The 24,033-nt window shown below is 37.0% G+C and overlaps 1 protein-coding gene across 5 annotated transcripts in view; it reads left to right on the top strand.

The window, feature by feature from the left end:
• dab2ipb (DAB2 interacting protein b) overlaps positions 1-24,033 on the top strand; it is a 142,606-nt gene that overhangs the window by 92,930 nt on the left and 25,643 nt on the right. For all 5 annotated transcript variants that reach the window (XM_084115375.1, XM_084115374.1, XM_084115377.1 and 2 more), the window contains 3 exons: positions 13,352-13,505; positions 14,109-14,207; positions 16,504-17,058. In XM_084115375.1, the coding sequence (XP_083971501.1) occupies positions 13,352-13,505; positions 14,109-14,207; positions 16,504-17,058 (808 nt within the window). The remainder of the gene's footprint in view (positions 1-13,351; positions 13,506-14,108; positions 14,208-16,503; positions 17,059-24,033) is intronic.

Here is a 24,033-nt window from a genome sequence, read left to right as displayed (position 1 = left end):
CTCTCTAATTTGTATGTTTTCATAGGCATGAAAGAGCTTGCCTGGAATGTTTCCTTTCCAAGGTTGCATGTTTGTGCATGTTCTTTGTTTTCATCCATTGAAAAAGTATATTTCAGAGAAAAGTGTTTTAGAAAAGAAACAAATTGCTTAAGAGTGCAAAAATAGCCTTGTTCGATTTCACATTAATTTGACACTGCATGCAAACACATTTATGCATGCACACACTTGAATGATTCACATCAACAAGAGAAAATAGTGACACACTTTAATTTAAAAATATCTATTCCAACTACAGTCATGTTGTATTATTTTAACTTAACATTAACATGCAAATGTAAAAATGGAGACGGCTATAATCAGATAAGTGATTCTTTATATAGTTATTTTAGATTTAAATGAGACACTAAGAGGATTTCCCAGTTTGTGTACTTGTATGAAGCAAAAAATGAAGACCAGTGTCATAGATTTATGTTCCATAATCTCTTTTAGCTTGGCAAGTCATTGAGAGTGTGTGTGTGTGTGTGTGTGTGTGTGTGTGTGTGTGTGTGTGTGTGTGTGTGTGTGTGTGTGTGTGTGTGTGTGTGTGTGTGTGTGTGTGTGTGTGTGTGTGTCTGTGTCTGTGTGTGTGTGTGTGTGTGTGTGTGTGTGTGTGTGTGTGTGTGAAACAAGGAAGTGGCTAGCCCATAACAACCTTTGGGTTAGCCTTTAACCAGATGCCCAGTAAACACCAAAGGCTCAACTGTTTGCTTGTGATAAGACAAAGGCGTGTGTGTATGTGTGTGATATTGCTTTATACAGACCGGATTTGTTCAGGCCAAGGCTAATTTGTTTGCTGTTTAGCACATTTAGCCCATTTCTCTTGAGAATGGCATGTCTTCCCTCAGTCTGTCATTATGTTGAATTTTCCCAGCGTCCCTCACTCTGTTTTCCATCCTGGCACCAACTGCATCTTTATTTCCTTTTTATATGCATATGGAGAGGCTGGCATCCATCGCCTATGTTTCTCTGCCATGATATAACTGTGAAATTGTCCATTTGGCCCATGTGTTAATGTTAGATGCAAGGGCAGGAAATTGTGTGTAAAGCGTTTGCATGAAAGCTGAATCATATCCTCCCTCTTTCACTTTATACACAATGGACTAAAAATAAAATGATAGGGAGGTTAGTTTTTCCACTACCTAGTCATTCAATGGGGGTCTACGGTGGTACTCCAGAGGATCCGCCAATTATTGTTTGAGCTCAAAATAATTGTGAAAAATCCAAAGAATACATACATACACAAATAAGATGCATAATAAGATACAAAGGTAATTTCAACTATGCAACAAAAAAAAATGTTTTACTCTCCATCCCACATTAAAATGTATTGAGTAAAATTAAAATGTGCAAATGCCTCAACGTTATTTTAATGGTGTTGCATCAATGCAAAATATGTAAATATTTGCTCTGCTCTGTTTTCCACCAAGGGTTCCTTGGCTTAAAAAAGATTGAATACCCCTGGGCTATTGTGTTTGTGCAAACTGAAACACCTTATAGTTATGAAACTAATATATAACTAGTACCAGTTGATCTGTTTGTAAGTGTGTGTGAGCGCCTTATGATGCACGTTTGGATGACCTTTTGACTCCCTCTAACATTATTTTGTCTTGCGGTGATTCCCCACCTCTTGTTCCGCATATTTTAGTCTTGATGTCATGTCCTTTCTTGCTAGGCACACAAAAATAGATCAGAGAATGTTTTTATGTCCTGCCCCCTTCCTTTTACTTTCTATCACAAATCTATGACAATAAAAAATACACAGTAACGTGTTTTCCAGCTGATTACTGCATGTATAGATCATTATCAACATGTAATTTGTGTGCATATTTATAGCTAATAAATCATACTGTAGCTAATTAATCAACTACATCATTTGGGATATAACAACTGAACGTTGTTAATGACCGATTTAATCTAGAAAATGTGTCTAATTAGAAACTACGGCCAATGAAAGAGGCATGAAAACATTACAATGGAAAGTTCAAATGTTATGGAGTTTGATGTGGGAAAGGGAGCGCTATCTGTTTAAATGGGGCGTGTGAGTGAGGAGGTGTGTTATCAGTTATCCCATGGGAAGTTCCCTCTCCAGCACGCGGCACAAAAGCCAAAGATCCCACAGAATACCCTTCAACAGTCCATGAAGCCAAGCGCGAATTCAGATCGGAATCAGAGAAATGCACAGACATAGCAGTACTTGGCAATAGAACGGATTGATCGAGCGGGGTTTCCTCGCATTCAGTGTAAGTGAATCTATCTATTCTTCATGCTTCAGATCTAAGCTTGTTTTGAACACTCACTTCAGTTGACATTTAATAGTGATGTCCATTGTGATCATGTTTTATGAAATTAAATATGTGAACGGTTTTGAAATGAATTTTGTCAAAAGGTTTATAGCTCATTTTAACAGCTTTATTTTTGTTTTCGTATATAGTCACCTTTGTTCGCCTGGTTTTATATAAAAAAGTAGCCTTGTTTTTTAAGCGTAAAATGTGTTTTAAAGTGCACTTTAAGGGGTGACTAGGAAAGAGTTAAGTTTTTGCTTCGTCAGAAAGAGCGTCTTTATAAACTGCTTATGTTCGATAAAGAAAAAGGATTTGAAACCTGCAATATCTTCCTTATCAAACTGTAATATCGTTTTGCCGCTGTCATTTACTCTAATGCGAATTGTGCGTTCTTCACGTGGGGACGTGAACATGCTTGCATTACTTGCATTGCTTTCACTTTCATTGAGATGTACTATACAGTACAACAAACACTCATATTCGTGCGTGCATGTCATTCCATCCCCATTCAGCGAGTTTTAAAAGTTATAATTAACAAAGAAAGCTTTTAAAAATATTAACAATGTATTTGCTGTTTTTCTCTCTTTTTTGTCTGTCTCTGACCTCAAACTATTTTAGACAGCAAAGTATTAAAGGTTGGGGGAACCAAATGTGATAGTTTTGGAATGAATCAATGAAAACCATATTGATGAACCACTAATGTGAATATTGCTTTCCAGTGTCCTTTCACTGTCCTTGTTGTTTAGGGTCAGTGTTCAACTGTCTATTGAACAGATTTGCTGCTTAACGATGTATGAACTGTCCAAATGATAGCAATAAATGGAATAAATGGATTTATCAAATGTTCTTTTTTCATCTTTGCTAAATGTGATGATTTCCAGTGCCTTTTTGGGGGCTAAAATTGTACCTGTCGGCTAGTTGCCATGGAAACATTCACCTTTTCAAAGTTGCTGTCCATTCGCCAAACCCAAGCAACGAAAGAGCCTATAGTACAGTGATCTCTCTCTCTCTCTCTCTCTCTCTCTCTCTCTCTCTCTCTCTCTCTCTCTCTAAATGGGAAGAGTGATGACAGCAAAGCCTCAGGCTGCATGATTAATCATATACTGCATTAATCGACAGTGATTTTGGCCATAGCAGTATATGCAATGATTAAAGGCTGTTTTTAATGTATTCAATGTAATGAAAGCTGCATCAAACCAGTTACTTCTGATGTATCTTGGTTTTTTCGTCTGTGAACGTGAAGTTTTTGTTCAGTTGGATTTCTTTGGACATTGAGGTTTCAAGGCTTGATAAAAAAATAAATGTATTACATTTGTTTTGGACAAAAAAAAGTTATCTTTCTAATTTTATTAGAATAAACATCAAAATTGATATTATTGCATACACTATTATTAATTTGTTTTTTTTATTTTTTTATTTGCTATTTTATTTTACCTTTTTTTTCCTAATTTTATCCCAGAAATGCTATATTGTGAACAATAGCTTTTTTAGTCGTTAGCACTTAGAAAAATTTTAGCATACCCTACCACATACTCTGTTATAGTTTATTAATTACTCACTGTACACCGACAAATCTGTTACATCGACAACCCTTATGCCATCTCTGTCCCAGTCAGTAACAGTTGTCAGTCTGTCAAGCTGTGTTGTCACAGTTAGCAGTGACCTCACATAACTTATGTGTCTATCAGACCAGAGAAATGTCTTCATAGTGAGTGTAGAGACGTTTACATGTGTGTTTGTATGATCCCATTTCAGTCTCCAGCCACCCTGCTAAATGTGTTTGTGTGCTGGTGACCTTAACTTTTCATTTCAATGTGAGCTTCATACACCCACACTCCATGCATTTGAAAAGAGCCTGTGATGTGCACTCTGAAAGGCTGAATTGTGTGTATCAAGCAGTGTGTATAAGAGCTGTGATGGCCTGTGTGTTTGGGAGCATGTCCCTGCACATCTTCCTGTTTTTCTTTCTCCTCCCGTTTCTTTCATGTCCAGGTTCAAGGTTGCTTTGATTTGTGAACTGTATTTTGTAGTAAGTGGTTCTATCCTTGCTATAGGTCACCATGACAGTACGATGAGTGCAGGGGGTGAAGAATTTATTGATGTATGGAAATGTGCTAGTTAATTTTTGTCAGGGTTGTAGCAAATGTAATACATTTCCACATTCTGCATCCCTGAACAGTACAAATGTATCCCCATCATGCTTGCAATTAGAGATGGATCTTTAGTGGATTTTCTTAATATGTCTTCAGTGGATCAACTGGGCTTTATAGATGGATTAGCTTAGCTTCTGTTTTTAGTGTCTACAAAACTAGCCCTAAGGTTTCAACTAATTTCCCCCCAAAAAATAACTTGGCGCAACAGTAAAAGCCCACCCAACTTATCTACTGTGGAGTCAGTGTAGAGAAATACAGTGTTCTGTTATGAAACTCTCAATGGCACAGGCCAATAGGTCATTTAACCTGTTCGTAATCACATTGTTATCTATAGGGCACAGCTTATTGGTTCCTGCTCTATCAGTAGCCAATGACCTCGCTGCTCAACCTTCAAATTCTTGGGTAGCATTTTCCTTAGCAGTGCAGCGTGCTTTCAGAAACCCTTCACCTTCCCCAGCTCCACCTGTATAGATCTGCTATGGGTAATTCATGTGCGCTATATTGTACAGCAGCAGCAGCAGCATGTCTTACTTGCTCACAGCAGCGTGTCGTGTATGAATTGGCAGTAGCAAGTCCTGTACTTGCCCTGCATCAGCAGCAATAACCTACAGTAGCAGTAGCAATAAAAGCAGCAGCGTCCGGATCTATTCCGCCAAGACCAAAACATACAACATTGTCATACCCATTACCATGCCAAATACTCCGAGAGTTCTCATGGCAGAACTGGGGTTTGTTGGAAGAATACAGCCTATTTCAAAAGATATAATCAAGGATTATATGGCAAACATGAACCTATTCATACAAAGATATTTACTAAGATACACTCACCTAAAGGATTATTAGGAACACCTAATACTAATACTGTGTTTGACCCCCTTTCGCCTTCAGAACTGCCTTAATTCTACGTGGCATTGATTCAACAAGGTGCAACAAAGCATTCTTTAGAAATGTTGGCCCATATTGATAGGATAGCATCTTGCAGTTGATGGAGATTTGTGGGATGCACATCCAGGGCACGAAGCTCCCGTTCCACCACATCCCAAAGATGCTCTATTGGGTTGAGATCTGGTGACTGTGGGGGCCATTTTAGTACAGTGAACTCATTGTCATGTTCAAGAAACCAATTTGAAATGATTCGAGCTTTGTGACATGGTGCATTATCCTGCTGGAAGTAGCCATCAGAGGATGGGTACATGGTGGTCATAAAGGGATGGACATGGTCAGAAACAATGCTCAGGTAGGCCGTGGCATTTAAACGATGCCCAATTGGCACTAAGGGGCCTAAAGTGTGCCAAGAAAACATCCCCCACACCATTACACCACCACCACCACCAGCCTGCACAGTGGTAACAAGGCATGATGGATCCATGTTCTCATTCTGTTTACGCCAAATTCTCACTCTACCATCTGAATGTCTCAACAGAAATCGAGACTCATCAGACCAGGCAACATTTTTCCAGTCTTCAACTGTCCAATTTTGGTGAGCTCGTGCAAATTGTAGCCTCTTTTTCCTATTTGTAGTAGAGATGAGTGGTACCCGATGGGGTCTTATGCTGTTGTAGCCCATCCGCCTCAAGGTTGTGCGTGTTGTGGCTTCACAAATGCTTTGCTGCATACCTCGGTTGTAACGAGTGGTTATTTCAGTCAAAGTTGCTCTTCTATGAGCTTGAATCAATCGGCCCATTCTCCTCTGACCTCTAGCATCAACAAGGCATTTTCGCCCACAGGACTGCCGCATACTGGATGTTTTTCCCTTTTCACACCATTCTTTGTAAACCCTAGAAATGGTTGTGCATGAAAATCCCAGTAACTGAGCAGATTGTGAAATACTCAGACCGGCCCGTCTGGCACCAACAACCATGCCACGCTCAAAATTGCTTAAATCACCTTTCTTTCCCATTCTGACATTCAGTTTGGAGTTCAGGAGATTGTCTTGACCAGGACCACACCCCTAAATGCATTGAAGCAACTGCCATGTGATTGGTTGATTAGATAATTGCATTAATGAGAAACTGAACAGGTGTTCCTAATAATCCTTTAGTTGAGTGTATATGCACAATATATCAGTGCTATAATGGTTATCAGCCAATGTTAGAGATTGTTTTAATTGTATCAATTCATTTTTCACTGGGCATCACTTCTAGCTAAGTATTTTTGTTTAATGCACATGTGCAGTAATTATTATTGTAGAAAATACATTTTATATATTTTTGCAAGTGTCTTTTAAAGTGTGAGTTGTAGTTGTAAAGTGTTTTTTTGTACCAAGCTTTTGTGATATTATTATTGATGGAAGGATTTTTTTAGATTTATTATTGATTTTGTTTCATTGTGTAGAACCATCAAGATGTTAAGTGACTTGGCATCACAGACTCTAATTTGACAAATGCGTTAGTCTTCTGAATCTAGTGTTCAGCTGAAAGCAGGAGATCTTACATGACTGGTCAGAGTGTGAACTCTTTTCACACACTCACTGAGAAGATGACAGCGGATTGCCATCTTTTTGCCTCATGGGCTATAAATCCTTTGTCAAATTTAGAGAACAAGACAAGTGGCTCTCTCCTGGTTTTCTCTTTTATAAAACGCTACATATTGATTTTACGTATGGTATTGCTGAGTGACCTCATTGCGTGTTTTTGTTGTTTAGCCATGGGTTGCTATGTTTCTCTCCCTGATTTGGATTCAGATTTTAATTGCATAGTCTGTTCTGTCTGTTGTCTGCTTACGTACCAGACAGAACAGTGCAGGAATATTATCCATGATGCTTCTTGGAGAAAATGTTTACATTTAGAAAATATGCATTTAATCGTGTTTAATTGTCATTCACTATACAGTTTAAGCCTATTTTGTGTTGAATTTATGCTGCTGTTACAAAAACGTTATTTTGTTAAATCATTGTTTTCAGTGTCAAAATGATATCATCGTTGGGCAATCATTTCCTAAAATATGTCTTCCTCAAAAAAAAAAAAAAAGTGTTAATAAAATCATCAAGAAACCAAAATCAATAAATTCCTTAGCATTCTGATACCTATTGTTACAAATATAGTTTAAGTCTGTAGCACTGAGAGCATATAATCTTTGTTTCTTCTATCAGTCTCTCAGTTCAAAACATGTATTTATAGAGAATCTCTCTCTTTTTCTCCTTTCTCACTCTTATGTGCTGTCACAGAAATTAAAAGAGCCATTTGCAATATGTCTTTATATTTATCTATCATGAGTTTCAGACTGAAACATCTTTGGTTTATTTCATTGATTTGTTCCAGGAACAAAAAATGAAGCAGTCTGAGTGGAAAAGAAGAACAGAAAAGGAGGGATAGAGGGTGAAGTGTGACTTATATCTGGTGCAGTGTCTGAAATATTTACAGAGACAGAGATATACAGAGCACTGTGAAGACAGGAAGTGTGTGCGCAGGGGATGAATCCATTTGGGAAGAAGGGGATTCTGGGTAAATGTGGGGAATAAAATAGGTAAATGAGAAAGGAAACATGGCAAAATGTAATGAAAAGGATTCTTTTTTTAGGGACAGACAGTTCAGTCGCTTCTCAGCAGACTGGATATGTGTGCTGCTCTGTTTGAGGTGATAAGTAGGCTATATTGGAGGTGAGCTGTTCACGGTTCAGTTTTTGCGTTAATGCCTCCCCACCTCGAAAACACACACACGGTCCCTTTCATTGGTAGGAGATGCATAACATGAAAGAACTTGTAACACATGCCATTAAGCATGCACACCACATCACTGAGCACACTAACATCACACTAACAGGATAAAATACATTCTCTCTTTCACACACACACAGCGAACACAGTTAGAGCGAATATATTATCATTCATACGGTGTCGTTCATTGCCTCCAATGCTGACATTAACATTCATTCTGCTAGACTGATGTGACGGTTAACCTTCTAGAGACACACTCCTTGTGGAGTAGTGGGTGTGTTTCCATGTGTTGGTGTCCTACATCCATCTCTTTATTAGTTTCACTTGCCTTTAAATCAGTTGTATTTCGACACATAGACACCCAAGGACGAGTAAACACACACATTCCACATAGGGTACACCTCGGCACGATCCTCTTGTCTGAACATGTCCTTTTCCTCTCTTAGGCTCACCTCTGACTCCCCGAATGCACTTCTCTCTGAGATCTGATTTGCCCAGTATTTAGATGATCCAGAATGTGCTGTCACATCATATTAGTACTATTATAAGGTCCATTTCTTGGTTGTCCTTAAAAAGCATTATTTATAAGATTTGATATGATTATTTATAAGAACTCGGGATAGCACTAATAATGTGGTTTTAGTTTCATGCATAACACAATGACGTCCATGCATGCAGGCATGAATCTAACCAATCACTTAATTTGCTAAACCTATTTTGCATTGTCTTGCTGTTTTTAGGGTAGATGCCATATTTAAATTGGCACGGATAAAAATGATACTCCTCTTAAAGGGTACGGTGTGTACTTTCCGTACTAAAAGTGGCACTGAACAGAATTGCAATCAGTGGTTATACTTTATTTCAACAGTCCATTTTAGACATTTTACTAACTATAAGTAACTTTGCCACTACATGTCAACTAACTCAGAGTATTACTAGACTGTTAGGTTAGGGTTAGTACAATAAGTTGGCATGTTTATTTTGATGCTCCACAACAGACAGTGTTGGCAGATATTAAGCGGACAGTCTATTAATACTCTAATAATGAAAGTTAGTTGACATGTAGTTGCAAAGTTACTTTTGGTTAGTAAATGCCTAAAGTGGTCATGTCAACATTTGCTCAACCAATGCTGTGTGGCTATTTTTAATCTATAAATAAATGAAGGAGGGTATGTTTGAAATGTATTTGTCATTATTTTTGAAATTCTGTTTGGTACTACTAGTGTTGCAAAGTACACACTTCAGTTTTAAGTTTTATCTAAAAAATATATATATAAACCATGTTTTTGGAGGGTTTTTAAAAATGTGTTTTAGAAAGTTATGGGCAAGGTACAAAACAATACAACCTACTGAAAGCTCTACATCTATCCCTCTCAGTCTCATTTTCATTTTGCATCATATTAAATATGGACTCTACCCTGACTGGTGGGTAATTTTAATTTGTCATTGAACAGACTGTTATGTAATCAGTTATTAATTTCTACAATGTAAAAAAATATTTTCATGATTTATCACAATTTTTTTTTAATTTTGTCAAATCAACTTAGATCATTATGGTTCAGATAACATAATATTCTGAGTTTCTGTTGATTGAACCAATCTCCTTCATCATATGAACTCTTTTTTTTTTTTTTTTTCAGTGAACTTAAAATTTGGGTTAAGTTCCAGGTTACTTTAAATTAAACTTACAATATTTTTTTTAGAGAATTTGCATAGCCCTCCAGGTTACTTTAAATTAAACTTACAATATTTTTTTTAGAGAATTTGCATAGCCCTTCATACCCAGGGGTTGAATTATTGTTTAATTTTACATAGAAAACATGCATTATTTATTTTTATCATCTGAGAAAAAGAAGGATCAGCTTTTAGCCCATGGAAAGTGCTGAACTGCTCTCTCTTTGTTTCTATGGCACTTGATCTCCTCCCAAACTTGCTAACCAAAAAAAGAGCTTCTGGGGTATTTTCAGTCCTGATCCCTTTTTCTCTCAGGACACGGTCTTAAAGATATTAAGTCCTAATCAAGAAAACTGTCTTTTTCATTCAGAAACCAGAAGCTCATCTTTACAGAACATTCTTTTGATGTTGAAAGTTTCATATCCAGTAACTAAGTGATTGACAATTGTTCAGATGAACCCTCATCTGCTATTTCTTTCAAACATCCTTTCGCCGAAGCTTTTTGACAGCTATCCCCAGTACTTCCTGTCAGTGTCATCCCATCAATGTTTCCTAGTCAGGAAAATTGATGTTGGTTTCTCCCCATTCTGGAACTCAACCTATCGTTTGGACTGCTAGTTTGATACTCTTTCTTTTCAACGCCGCTTCAAGCACGGATCAATCCCAAAATCCCCTTTGCTCCAATTACTCTCAGAGTCCTCTGCTTCATTTCACCTCAGCCAATCAGAAATAAAACAGTTTGTACACACACACACACACGTTTTGCTCTCTGAAGCCTCAGTGGTTAAGAGACAAGGCTGGTCTCGGGAGTATAGTCTTACCTCTGAAGATCTTTGTGGAAGAAAGAGAGTGGAAGAAACAAGGAAATTAAAATAAAGGAGAGGGGGGAGGGAGGTAAAGAAAGGGTTCAGGGTAATAGAGAACTGTAAATAATTTATGAGAAACACACAGCGACAAACAGTTGATGATGATTGTTTATGGAGAGATATGTGGGTTGCTTCCTATCAGGGTTATTTGATATAACTATGTGGGGGAAATATGGGTTTCTGTCAAGAAATTGACATCTACCATCAGCATCACCTTTGTGAAGAGATCATACATCGCCCATGTGTGTTAGTTAATATACACTAAACTGATTGAAAAGGAAAGTGCACTCAAAAATGAAAATTGTCATTCACTCACCCTCATTTCATTCTAATTCTATTATTTTTTCTTTTCTTTTTTAAACACAAAATGAGATGTTAAACAGATTGTCCGAGCTGCTCTTTTTTTCACACAGGAGAAGTATAGAAGTATGGAGCACATGTTAATTTTTCCTGCATGCAAAAACATAGAAGAGCAAGCTGTGATGACCGATTCACAATCAAATGCTGGATATTTTTAATGAGTCACGAAAACACAGATATACACGTTATAGTATGTAAATCATATTTATACAACAAATACAGTATGTAAATACTTTATTTAAATAATTATATAATAAAATATATTATAAAAATATAATTAATAAAATAATGTATGTAAATAATATTATGTCCAAAAATAAATTAATAAAGTCATCTAAAAAACCTTCAAGTATTATACAAAAACTTTCCAACAGCATCTCCAGTTGCAACAAATTTATACTAAACACAGCTAGAAAAGCAAATTCACAGCCAGATGCACAGCAACCCAATTTTTAGGGGGTATGCTGCACAACAACATGGGGGTATGTAAATAATGACAGAATTTTCATTTTTGTGTGAAGTATTCCTTGGAGATCAGATGAAGAGTGTTCTGTGCACATCTCTCTCCGGCTGACATGAAGGGATGAGTAGTGGAACTGTTCCCAGATCAGATCTGCTTTGTAGCAAGCACTAATTAACATCAGTTCAGACCAACACAGGCTTCATCAGATGAGATCTCCCACTCTAATTACAGCGGTAAACATGTTGGATTTTCCAATGATATGCTTGCTGTCTCCCATCACTGTTTATTATGGATGCGGAACGTGTTGAATTGATGTGACACGAGTGGTATTGGCATTTTAAATGGCTTCATCCTTCACACCTGCATGTAAGCACTCACAACTTTATGATCTGGTATGTTATTTTTGGACTTTTGTCTCCGTGCCTTAACAGATATTGAAAAGTATGGCTGAGATTTTATAAACTCTGTTTTAGATTATTAGGAGGTAATTAGCTGTTTGAATAAGGCACTAATTGTCTTGTCAGAGCACTAATCAGTTTCTGTGAGCGTTAACACTAACCGACAGCTCAGTTAATGACACCTGTAGTGATCAAAGCATAGAAACACTGCTCAAACAGCACATGCCTGTGTTCATTTATATGCCTTGATGAGTAATTAATGCCATTATGCATTATATATGTCTCATAATATGTAGAGCATGTTTTAAGGACTCAATGTTGATTTTTTTTTTTTTTTTTTTTTTTTTTTTCTGGCCTTGTCGTTCACATTTTTTTTCCCCAAAAAATAAAATAATTATGTATCTACTTTAATCTTATTTTTAGCCAAAATCTGTTTAAAATATGCTTTATTAATCAACAGAAAAATATATGTATTCTTTATATATATATATATATATATATATATATATATGAAGAGTTCAGATGCAAAAGCCTCTAAGTGCCATCTGAAATTTTCTTCTAGAATGATGATTTTTATCAAGCTCGTATATTTAAATTCAGTAATTTCACTTAAATGGCAATGAAAATTACCTATTAATTGTAATTAAAGGGAAATTACTGAAATTAAATATACAAGCTTGATAAAAATGATCATTCTAGAAGAAAATTTCAGATGGCACTTAGAGGCTTTTGCATCTGAACTCTTCATATATATATATATATATTGAAAAAAAAAAAAGCTTTTCAATTGTACCATGTTTTGTATTTTTATGACACATTTTAATCATTGTGTTTGTTTGTTTTTGTTTCATTAGATTATTGTCTTTTTTAAAGTCTGTGGCTGTTTGATTTATGTTTATTGTTGCAAGTTAGTTGCAATTTACTTACATGTTAGGGTAAAGTATAAGGTGTAATGTTGATCATAATTTTTATTGCAAAATCGTAAGATTTATTTCCAATGAAATAGGAGTGAGACGATAGAACATTCTCTATATTATTGCTGTTGTCTTCACACTTTGGAGACTTAAACTACATTGTGAGACTCAAACATCTATTATTATTTTCCCACATATCTGCTGTGTCCTGGGGCCAGTTGCATAAACATATGTTAAGAACTAGTTTAATCAGTCTTACTTTTCCAAGTCAAATTATACCAATCTACCTTTTTATGTAACTGACTTTATAAAGTTATGACAGTCAGTCTTGAAGAAAAAAATTAGATGACTAACTTTTAAGACAGTTTATGCAACTGCCCACTGTATGTCTTTGTAAGGGTGCCTGTTGTCTTATTACACCTGCTAATAACACTTGATTTGCAGGCAGTTGCCATAAACCCATTAGATTATCTGTCTTGTTTTCAAGATAATTGAAAAGCTTGAGCGAGACACCTGTGTCACTGGTTGGTGTGTGTTTCTGTCCCAGGTCTCATCTGATGCCCAGGCTGAAGGAGTCGCGCTCTCACGAGTCTTTGCTCAGTCCCAGCAGTGCAGTAGAAGCTCTGGACCTCAGCATGGAGGAGGAGGTCTTCATTAAACCGGTGCACAGCTCCATCCTCGGCCAAGATTACTGCTTCGAGGTATAGACGCCTCTTTCACTCACTTTACATAATACACAAACTAATTCACTGATGCGATCTCTCATGACCCTTAGTACGTTCATTTAAATTCAACATTACAGTATATCGTCATTCATAAGACAATGTTTCCTAACCAGGGGTGTGTTTCCCAAAAGCATCGTTAGCCAACTATGATCCCAAGTTCCTTTTATTGGTAAGGGCATACCCTGCGACCATATATTGGCTTTTGGAAACGCACCATGAAAAAGTAATCTTGGACTAGGTAAAAAATATTGATTTCCAATTAATCGTAATTTTAATTGAATGGTCCCAGCATCGATTTTAAAATTGTATTAATTACATTTTTATTAAATTCACAAGCTTTCTATTTGACTTCTTTCTTAGCTTGTGATGCCTTGTTACACTTGTCTATATCCAGCTTTCTTAACTCTGTTTTTAAATGCTGCATTTGTGCTGAGACTATCAGTCAATGTAGTTCAGTTTTGCATTTTGTTTCTTTTCACATGACATTAAAGCATGGCACAGGTTTGCTTTTGTTGCAAGCAAGCTGGAAGCCATGAGATTTCTGCAGTAAGCTGACAAGTAATAGCCCCTTTTTTCCAGGTGAGCACCTCCACAGGTAGCAAGTGCTTTTCTTGTCGTTCGTCTGCAGAGAGAGACAAATGGATGGAGAACCTGCGACGAGCCATCCACCCTAATAAGGTAAACTTGCCTAACTGCACCACCACTTGTGTATCAGCATAAGGCAAATATCATACCTAATGCAGATGCTCTGATTTTAAGTGAAAAAATGCAACCCAATGCAAAAAAAGAAGTAAAATCAAATAATGTTTCTGTATCTGTAAGAGTGATTAAATTCAGGGCAGTTTCTTTCTCTCTCTTTGATATAAACACATGAGACTCAGAAGAGAAACTGCAAAACATATGGCTGCTTTGAACATGCCAAAAAAAAAAAAAAAAAAAAAACCATACGACAGCTCATTTCACCAATCACTGATTAAGCAAATTAATGATTAATTAGATTGGGGGGAAATTCAAGCGCAAACTTCAAGTTATATTTTGCCTTCTTAACAGCTTGCCTGAGGATGTGTTTAATGTCTCCCCATCGTTCAGTCTTACATTTTAATTACTCAGTGGGTTTCTGAGGTGAACACCAGAGCCAGGCTTTAGAGAGCTTTGCAGTGAACAGATGATGCTTTCAGACAGATGTTGATGCTGTAGTAGTGTGGAGATGATCATAGCTTAGGCATTAGCTGCTGCGGCAGAGGCGCATTTCTGTCTGCCTAATTAGTTCATTATCTGTGATGAGGGCACACAATGGAGCACCTCAATACTGAGATGCAAAATCAATTGCCTTAGTGGGTGTTTATTTGTGTGGGAATATCCATGAGCACTCGAGCCCTACACAATGCCTAGTGCCCTCAGTACAATCAACTGATGTTATAGAGCACTTCATCAGTCAGGCCTTAAAGGGTTAGTTCACTCAAAAATGGAAATTGTGTCATTATTTACTCAGCTTCATGCTGTTTGGCAATTTTGAAGAATCGTTATCCAGCCTTGGGCTGCAGGATTAATCGAAACAAAACTGAAAACTGTGATATGGCTCAGTGCGATTTTAAAATCACAAAGGCTGCGATTTAATTAAGTAAATGTATGTTTCACAGTGAAACGCGGCACTGTGTTCTTTTATAAGCGAGCGGCTCATGTTTTTAGTTTATCAGAGCAGATCGGTTCACAGTTAATGCTGCTCCACATAAACTCTGCATCGGCTCTAGGTTGAGTGGTTTATAAGGTGCATTTGGGAATGCAACATGCTTCAACCATTTTCACAGACTTGTAATGAGAAGTGCTTATGAACTGGCTGTTGTCAACAAAATAAAAGCTTTAAGAGCCCTGTTGTTTTCTGCCAGAATAATAGCTTGAATTTTTTCTTATATTCTTGATTTATTTCATAGTAAAAATTTTCAATAGTAATATTTCCTATTTTGTTTAATACATAAAAATGTTATAGTCGTATTGATATATAATCACAACATTTTTGGCCCAGTAGTGGCCCATAAATTTGTCCATACAACTAGTCTTCTGAAGCCATACGATAGATTTGTATGGTGAACAGACTGAAATTGGAGTCATTTTGTGTGAACTAAGCCCGACTCATTCATTTTGAGAGTTGTGATTTCTACTCGCTGTAGACTGCGGCCCAACAGATTTATAATTTTTAGATTATAGAAACCTAGAACGATGAACAGGAAGACAAATCTCCACAGATAATGATAAATGTATTTAGAAGTGTTTAGGATTAGGCTAAATTGCCCAAATAGTATTACAATTTCCATCAGCGGTAACGTTTCACCCCAGATATAAATGCTTCTGCATGACATCACTAATTGTGGGTGGGACACTGTGCAATGGCTAGAGGGTCAGGGACAAGAATTACTGTATGCCGCTGGTGAACGAGGGCTTTAGTCTTTTCAGTTTAGTGATTCACGATGGTCTGTGGCCTCAGAAATAACTGTGACATTTAGTTTTATTCTGATCTCATCCTCCATTGCCTCCTATGTTATAAGAGGATGGAGGGATATCTATAAGTTAACCTCTATTATATTACAACAAAAGCGTACACTTATACAGCACGATGCAGGTCAACTTTATGGCCGTCCCTCGTATATTAAACCACATGACTTCACACTGGAAAGACTATTCTATTAAAAAGGCCAGTGAATGACATTAACTGCTGAGTGATGTCACACAGTATTTACAGCACCATCCTGCTATCTTTATGGGAAGGACATGAAATGATCTAAAATAAAGGGCCTTTTAATTCCCAGCCAAGGGTGGGTGATCTGAAGCAGAGGGTATTTAATCACTGAGCCGAAAAGCACGTCATCTCTAAATCACTGACCCTGTTAGATGCCACACTGATGCGGTAATAATCCGCTACAGCCTTGGCAAGGCAGCCTAACTGTCCACTAACCTCACAATGCCCTTCCGTCTCTAGGACAACAGTCGGCGGGTTGAGAATACACTGCGGCTGTGGATCATCGAAGCAAAAGACCTTCCGGCCAAGAAAAAGTACTTCTGCGAGCTCTGCCTGGACGACAGCCTCTATGCCCGTACAACCTGCAAACTGAAGACGGATAATGTCTTCTGGGGTGAACACTTTGAGTTCAATAACCTCCCTACGGTCCAGAACATCACTGTCCATCTATATAGAGACTCTGACAAGAAGAAGAAAAAGGACAAGAATAACTATGTGGGGCTGGTGAGCATTCCAGCGGTGACTGTCACGAGCAGGCAGCTGGTTGAGAAATGGTACCCGGTTAGCCAACCCAATCCAGGTAAAGGGAAAACAGCTGGTCCTATGGTCCGCATCAAGGCCCGGTACCAAAGCATGAACATCTTGCCCATGGAGCTCTACAAAGAGTTTGCAGAGTACACCACCAACAACTACATGCTGCTCTGCTCTGTGCTGGAGCCGGTCATCAGCGTCAAGAACAAAGAAGAGATGGCCTGCGCCCTGGTGCACATCCTGCAGAGCACCGGGAAAGCAAAGGTAATGTGAAGGCTCAGACATTTTGTCGATTAGCCAAGGGGTTTTCCACCTGTGGTCCAGGGAAGTGCTAAAGGGTCTGTGGAAAGCTAAATAATAATTGCAGGGTTCATACCTACAACCTTTTGGTTTCATCTTTAGATGATTAACCATCACAGACTGAAATACATGACCTGAAGTCTGTATTTGTCTACTGCACACATACCATTCATAATTCTAAGAGGGTTGTAGGTATTTGAATATTGGCCTTTGCTAGAAGTAACGTGCATATATTCATCTGGAAAAAGCTGACACACAAATACATGTCACGTGACCCAAAGAGATTTCATATAGTTGTTACTAATGACTGTTATATAAATCTTTATCTCAGGGGTTTTCAAACTTTTTGTGTGTGTGGACCACTATTTGTAATCAAGAATTTTCGTAATACACATAATAAAATATGTCTACACACAGTCCTACCTGAATTAATCCGCACCTCTAAATAGGCTTACTAGCACTAAAACTATAACTGGTCATCACATCAGTAGGCTACAACAGGCTTTTTTTTATTACAAATTTACTTTATTTACTCAAGCGCCCGAGGGCATAATCAGGTTCATTTGAACAACAGGCTTATTTCCATAGCAATGGAGTATGAAATCTATACAGTAATAAGAACACTTGGATATAGTCAACATTTCAAAACCTTTGGTGATTTTAGGGGATTATTAATCTTCAGAGTTTTACAAGTCCTCAAAAAGTAGGCTTGAGTTTGTCCACTTAGCACATCCGCAAAACATTTCAGAAACGCGAGATCAAGAAACTAACTGAAATTAAAATAATAACAGGCCTTATTCATTCCATTTATAAACATTTTGTTTCATATAAACTGCCTATAAAGGCTATGCGTGTGATGTGATAATGAGAACATATCTGCCTCTGCCCTTTTCTCTTCAGAGAACCTGTTGCTATCCACCGATCCATGTTGTGGTTCTAACGGCACTGAACTTGAACGTCACGGCCGAGCGCCACTAGCCTATTTTATTAATCACACAATAACTTGACAATTTAATTAAAATTTTATATCAATATATGCCTACATATTCTTTTTACTTTTCATTTTTTTATGGGAATTTCCTGGTAAAATGAAGGTAAAAAAATATTATTTTATTTTGCCTTTCCACGGACCACCTGCAGTACCCTCACGGACCACTAGTGGTCCGCGGACCACAGTTTGGGAATGGCCGCTTTATCTTATATATTATTCAAAAGTTTAGGGTTTTTGAAAGAAATATCTTATGCTCACCAAGGCTGCATTTAGGCTATTTAATCACAAATAGGTTAAAAAAATTACAAAAAAAATGTACATTGTTAAACTGTATTACAATTTTAAATAGCTGTTATTTTATTTTAATATATTTTAAATGTTATTTATTCCTGTGATGACAGAACTGAATTTTCAGCAGCCATAACTCCATTCTTCAGTGTCACATGATCCTTCAGAAATCATTCTAATAGGCTGGTTTGGTACGCAATTTCTTTTTATTGTCATACAGTTGTGATGTCAATTTATTTTTATTTTTTTGCGGAAATAGTGATTCACTTTTTAAAATAACAGCATCTATTTGAAATAGAAATCTTTTGTAACATTATAAATGTATTTACTTTAATATAATGTATATAATGTAAATACTTTAATTTAATGTATCTTGCTGAATAATTGTTCTTAGATAAAGAATCCCAAAACTGACCCCAAACTTTTGAACAGTAGTATGATTCTTTATAAATCTTAACATTATTTTGTCGTTCAGAGTTAGAAACCATTGAATAGATTTGTTAAAAAATATATTTTGTAATTTATTCATTAATATTTAGAATAATTTTGAGATTATGGATCATTTAAACATTAATTTATAAATCATAAAACATTATGTTTATAATTTATTAATTTATATTTCAATTAAATATTTATGTGACCATGTATTTACTTTTTGTAACTATTACAAATCAATTTCTGACTTTTCCCTGACCTTTGTGTGTTTCCTTGTGCATTTAGCTTTTTCACTGATGCTCTTATTGAACTTCAGAGGTCACGGTCAATCAAAAGTAATCCAATCCCAGTTATCTTCTGTTATCTCTGCTGTAGTATCCCGCTGTTATTCCTTGCTGTTTGGGTTAACAAAGGGATACTACATTAAAGAGATTGCATGTAGTTTGTATTGGCTACATCTATGAATCTTTGTATTTATGTGCATAGGATTTCTCATGCTGAGAGGTTTTTCGGAGGGATTATCTCCCCCTGGTTCTCACAGCCTTCCGCAGGATCCAGAGAGCAAAATAGCAAATCTTCCCATTATACCATAAGGGAGGAATAATACGGCTGCTCTTATCTGTATTGGCTGCTTTTCTGTTGGTCTGGCCCTGATTGGCAGATCCAGGGTTGATGTAGATGGTATGTTTGCAGTGACTCACAGGATGATATAAACACAAAGGCAAAATGACCTTAGATGGAGGTGGATAAGCCTCTAGTTTATGTATGGCATTTAGTGAAGAACATGTTTAGACTGCACTAATGTCATTCACTGTTTGAGGGAGAACAAACAGACTTTTTTAGATATGAAGTTGAGTTTTTCTTTTCTGAATATTCTCATTATCATAACCTGTGTGTGGAGTTTAATTAGAAACACTAAGCATGAAACAAGATTTTCATACAGGGAATCTACTACGATGTTTTTAATCAGGGTCCAGGCATGAGGGTCATTTCAATGGGCAGCTCTCGGGAATACTGATTTATTGCTGCCTTACAGTCCAGGGTTTTTAATCCAACATCTTGCAGTCACCCATCAAGTAGTTGAACTGGTGCCATTACCTTTAGCCATGGAGAATCAGTGAAATGAAGTGTGAAACAGGTTTTTTACCAGGCTATTTTTTGGAGGGAGTTCTGAAAGCATAAAAAATATGTTTGTTTTTTTGTTTTGTATTCTTAATGGTAAGATCCCTTTGAGAACCCTGATAGCGAACATTCCAGGCTTCCCATAGACCCGGTCAACCAAAAAGTATCAGTGAAATAGTGGTATCTGAAAAAATCAAGGTATAATTTTGATTGTGGTAAAGTCATTGTATTTTATATAGTGAATATTCATTTTATAAGTTTCACGCTCTACTGGAGATATATCTGCTAGATAGGCGGTTGCTCCTGTTTGTATTAAATTCTTGAATAAAATATTCAATACTTTAAATATTGTATTAAATGCAAATTGCTCATTTCAGTCAGTTATTTTTTTAGTGAATTTGTCAAACTTGTTCACAAATGGGGTCTGAATAATTAATTAATCATTCATTCTCAATCAAAAGTCATTTTATCCAGTAATCTTATATGACTTCTTGGAAAAACAGTCAGTTTAGAACTGTTCGTATCAGTGATGCCGTCCTTTGCTTATATTTTCATGTTGGCTGAAGTGCAGTGTAAGTTGTGAACCACCAAACTGTCATTAGAGATGGTCACTGGTCCACGAATGACTGACTGATCTGCATCATTATCCTGTGAGTGCTGACTCTTAAGATTGTCTGCTCTTTCCATGTCATTATTAAAAGTCATTAGTGTATTTTACTGGTCAGTTGCACTTCACTTCTTTAACTACTGGGTAAGAAGTGTCTTCTGTCACTAAAGCAACTAGTTTTCAAAGAAGGTCATCATAAACGGTCAGTTGCGTCACTCATATCCTCTCCTGCCCTCGTCCGCTGTCCCCCTGGGTCCTGCGGGGGGAGATCAGGCCTGTTAGTCTGAAGCTGTTAATTACTGCTCCTTAATTACTCCGCTTCTCAAAGAAGCCCTGAGGGATATGGGCCGTAACACCAGTGGAATCATCCAGGCTGTCCAAGGTCATTTGTTTTGAGGAACGTATTTTAAATTGTAATTATATTTCACATTGTTACTTTTTTTACTGTGTTTTTGATCAAATAAATGCAGTCTTGGTGAGCATAAGAAACTTTTGATCAAACTTTGAACGGTGTATAATTTAGGAAAATATTTTAGGAAAAATACGTAGGTACGTGCTACTTATATTGGTTTATACATTTTTGACACGATTTTAATTATGTTTTACATCTTGCATTAAACATATTGAATATAAATAGCTGTTTGGTCACAATGATAGTTGAAAATAAAACGCTTTGAATATCTCCAAAATGCTTAAAGATATTTTAGCTATATCGCCCAACCTCAGTTTTGACTTAAATGAGCGTTTCATTCGGTTTAGTGCTTCAGTTTCCTAACATCATGTCTCTCAGCCTTAAGTGTGTATTCTCAATCTGATTAAATCACTCAATAGTCATGTTATGAGTGTTTAAAGCAAATGTAGAGGATGTTTTTTGGGAGTTATTAGTTCTACTTCAGCAAGCTTGTTTTCTGTCTCTGACTGACACATAAGTTGACAGACCAAAATAAAATAGGACTAAATAAGGTTCAAATGAAGATGAAGCAGACTCGTCTGTGTGGATAGCGCTTGTCTGTTCATGTTCCTTTGAAAAGTCTGGACACAGTTATTTGAGCTACCAAACAGAGCCTGCTGTGACAGATTCACTGGGAATGATTTAATGAAGGAATCTCACTCTAATAATACACACAGTTTGTTTAGGTAATGTAGCAGTGGTCACATTCTATCAGTAAGTAGATATGGTAGCTGTATTCCCCTGGCTGGTCCTGAGACCAATGTGCTTGTGATGATGTGAAATATGGAGAAGAGATATCCCACAGAGACATCAAGCCCAAAATGACACAATAACACTCACTTATCACTTACTTGAGTTTCGTGTGGGTGTGATTTTTATGGTACATCACTTTTTTCTCCACCCATAAAGTTTAAAGTAAGGGTAATTACGGGTTCCTACAATCATGGGAAAACCTGGGGGAAAAGTTTAAAAAATTGCTGTGCTTTTCTCTAAAATATTTCATCAGCTAGATATTTCTCTTTGAAAAATTCACTTTTTTTGCCACATTAAAATGTCAGGATGTATTTTAGGTTCTTAAAATGGAATATTATACATGTAATTTGCATTTCAAGGAATAGTTCACTCAATTTTAATATATTTTAAAATGTATTTTTTTTCCTGTGATGGCAAAACTGAATTTTCAGCAGCCATTGCTCCAATCTTCATTGTCACGTGATACTTCAGAAATTTGCTAATTTGTTGCTCAAGAATTTTTTTTTTTTATTAATGTTTAGAACAGTTGTGCTGCTTAATAAGCTGCAGGAACTGAGATTAAAAAAATAAATATATATATAGTAATGCATTTTGAAGTACACACTATTATTGTGGCAAAGCAACAGCTCAGCCAGCATCTTCCGTCATAGACATGAGACGAGAGTCATTATCTGCATTTTCCTTCAGCGCGCATATCTTTCCATCTTTCCTCTCCTCATCCGTCACCCTTTCTTTTTTCTTGTTTTCTCCCCATTCTGCCTCTCTCTCTCTCTTGCTCTGCCCATCACCTCTCTATCTCCTTATCTTGTCTCAGACTCATGCTCTGCCATTCTCTCTCTCTCTATCTCGCTTGGCTGCACTTTAAGGCAGGCTGGCTCTGAAAGGATGTCATTTCTGGTCTGAAGCAGCACATTGCCCTGACAGCTATTACAGAAGTCGTGCTTCGCTGTAGATGTGACATCCACTTCAGCCGGCTCTCAATGCACACACACTTTTCATGCATCTCAAGAGTTTGAGGTTAGACAAGGTATTAATCTGTTTTGTGATATGATGTAATCGTGATGTCATGTCTGCACCCTGTTGTAACACACGTGATTATGGATGACAAGAGATGATCACATGGACTGCAATACGTGAGACCCAATATGCAGAAATGCCCAATACAAAACATAGGCCTTTAGCAATCATTACATAATCATCTGATTATCTCTGTTCCTCCATTGACAGTCCACTCCACGCAACTACTACTTTGTCACTTCAAAGAGTTCATGAAGAGATTGTAAAACTAATTTGTGTCAGAATAAATTATGAGGCAGAACGTCATGATTGTGACAGCCCTAATAAAACATATGCTACACACAACATACAATTAAGACATCGAGTTAAATTTATTTCTTTTGATTTAATTTAAGTAAACAGATGTGATAAAACCCCAGATCAGCTTTTTCAGTTTCTAGATGGGATGTGTTGATGAGATGCAGACTGTTTAGCAAGCATAAGAAGGTAAATGTTGAGGACATATTGTTGTAACATATTGTTGACCCACTTTAGTCATACAGCACAACAATCAGTCTTATCTCAGAAAGCACACTGGATAAAGCTGCCCCGCAGCCTAGCATTTCATTAGCAGAGCATTTCTACATTTCACTGAGGGTCGTGAGCGCGCACAGCTACGCAGAACAGAATCATACGCATATTTGCACACATGCAATAGAGAAAACTCAAGGTTATAGAGTGTGGGTAGATTGAGAGCTGAATTCATCGCTTCTGTGATATTTGACTTCTCTCACACACTGACACATACATTACAGCAAACGCTTTCTCTCGCTCTCTCTCGAGCCTCCTTTCGTCTGTCTGCTAAATACCATCTGACCTTCTCTGACCTCTTTTTTTTTTTTTTTTTTTTAGCCTGAGAGGGGGCGAGATAACAACTAGTGTTTCGTGTTTCAGTTTACAGCTTGCCTTTAAATCAAAAGAAAAATGTGCTGAGAGTGACACGCAAGTAATGATGAAATTGGAGGAAAGGTATTCATCTTTGGTCATGGAAAATCTATGGAAGTTCATTGATCAAAAGGTGTAGGAATTTGCAATTCTCTCTCTCTCTCTCTCTCTCTCTCTCTCTCTCTCTCTCTCTCTCTCTCTCTCTCTCTCTCTCTCCCCCCATTGCTAATATTGTCTCTCTCTCTCTCTCGTCCAGAATATCTTTACACAACTGAATGAGTCATCATCTTATGTCTTTAGATTAATGAGGCTGTGTGTGTTTGTGTGTTGTAGTCTCAGTGACCTTTAGTT

This window comes from Abramis brama (genome assembly GCF_963993115.1).
Source record: "Abramis brama genome assembly, chromosome: 5".
Lineage (NCBI taxonomy): Eukaryota > Metazoa > Chordata > Actinopteri > Cypriniformes > Leuciscidae > Abramis > Abramis brama.
This window is presented reverse-complemented; position numbering and strand designations above follow the sequence as displayed.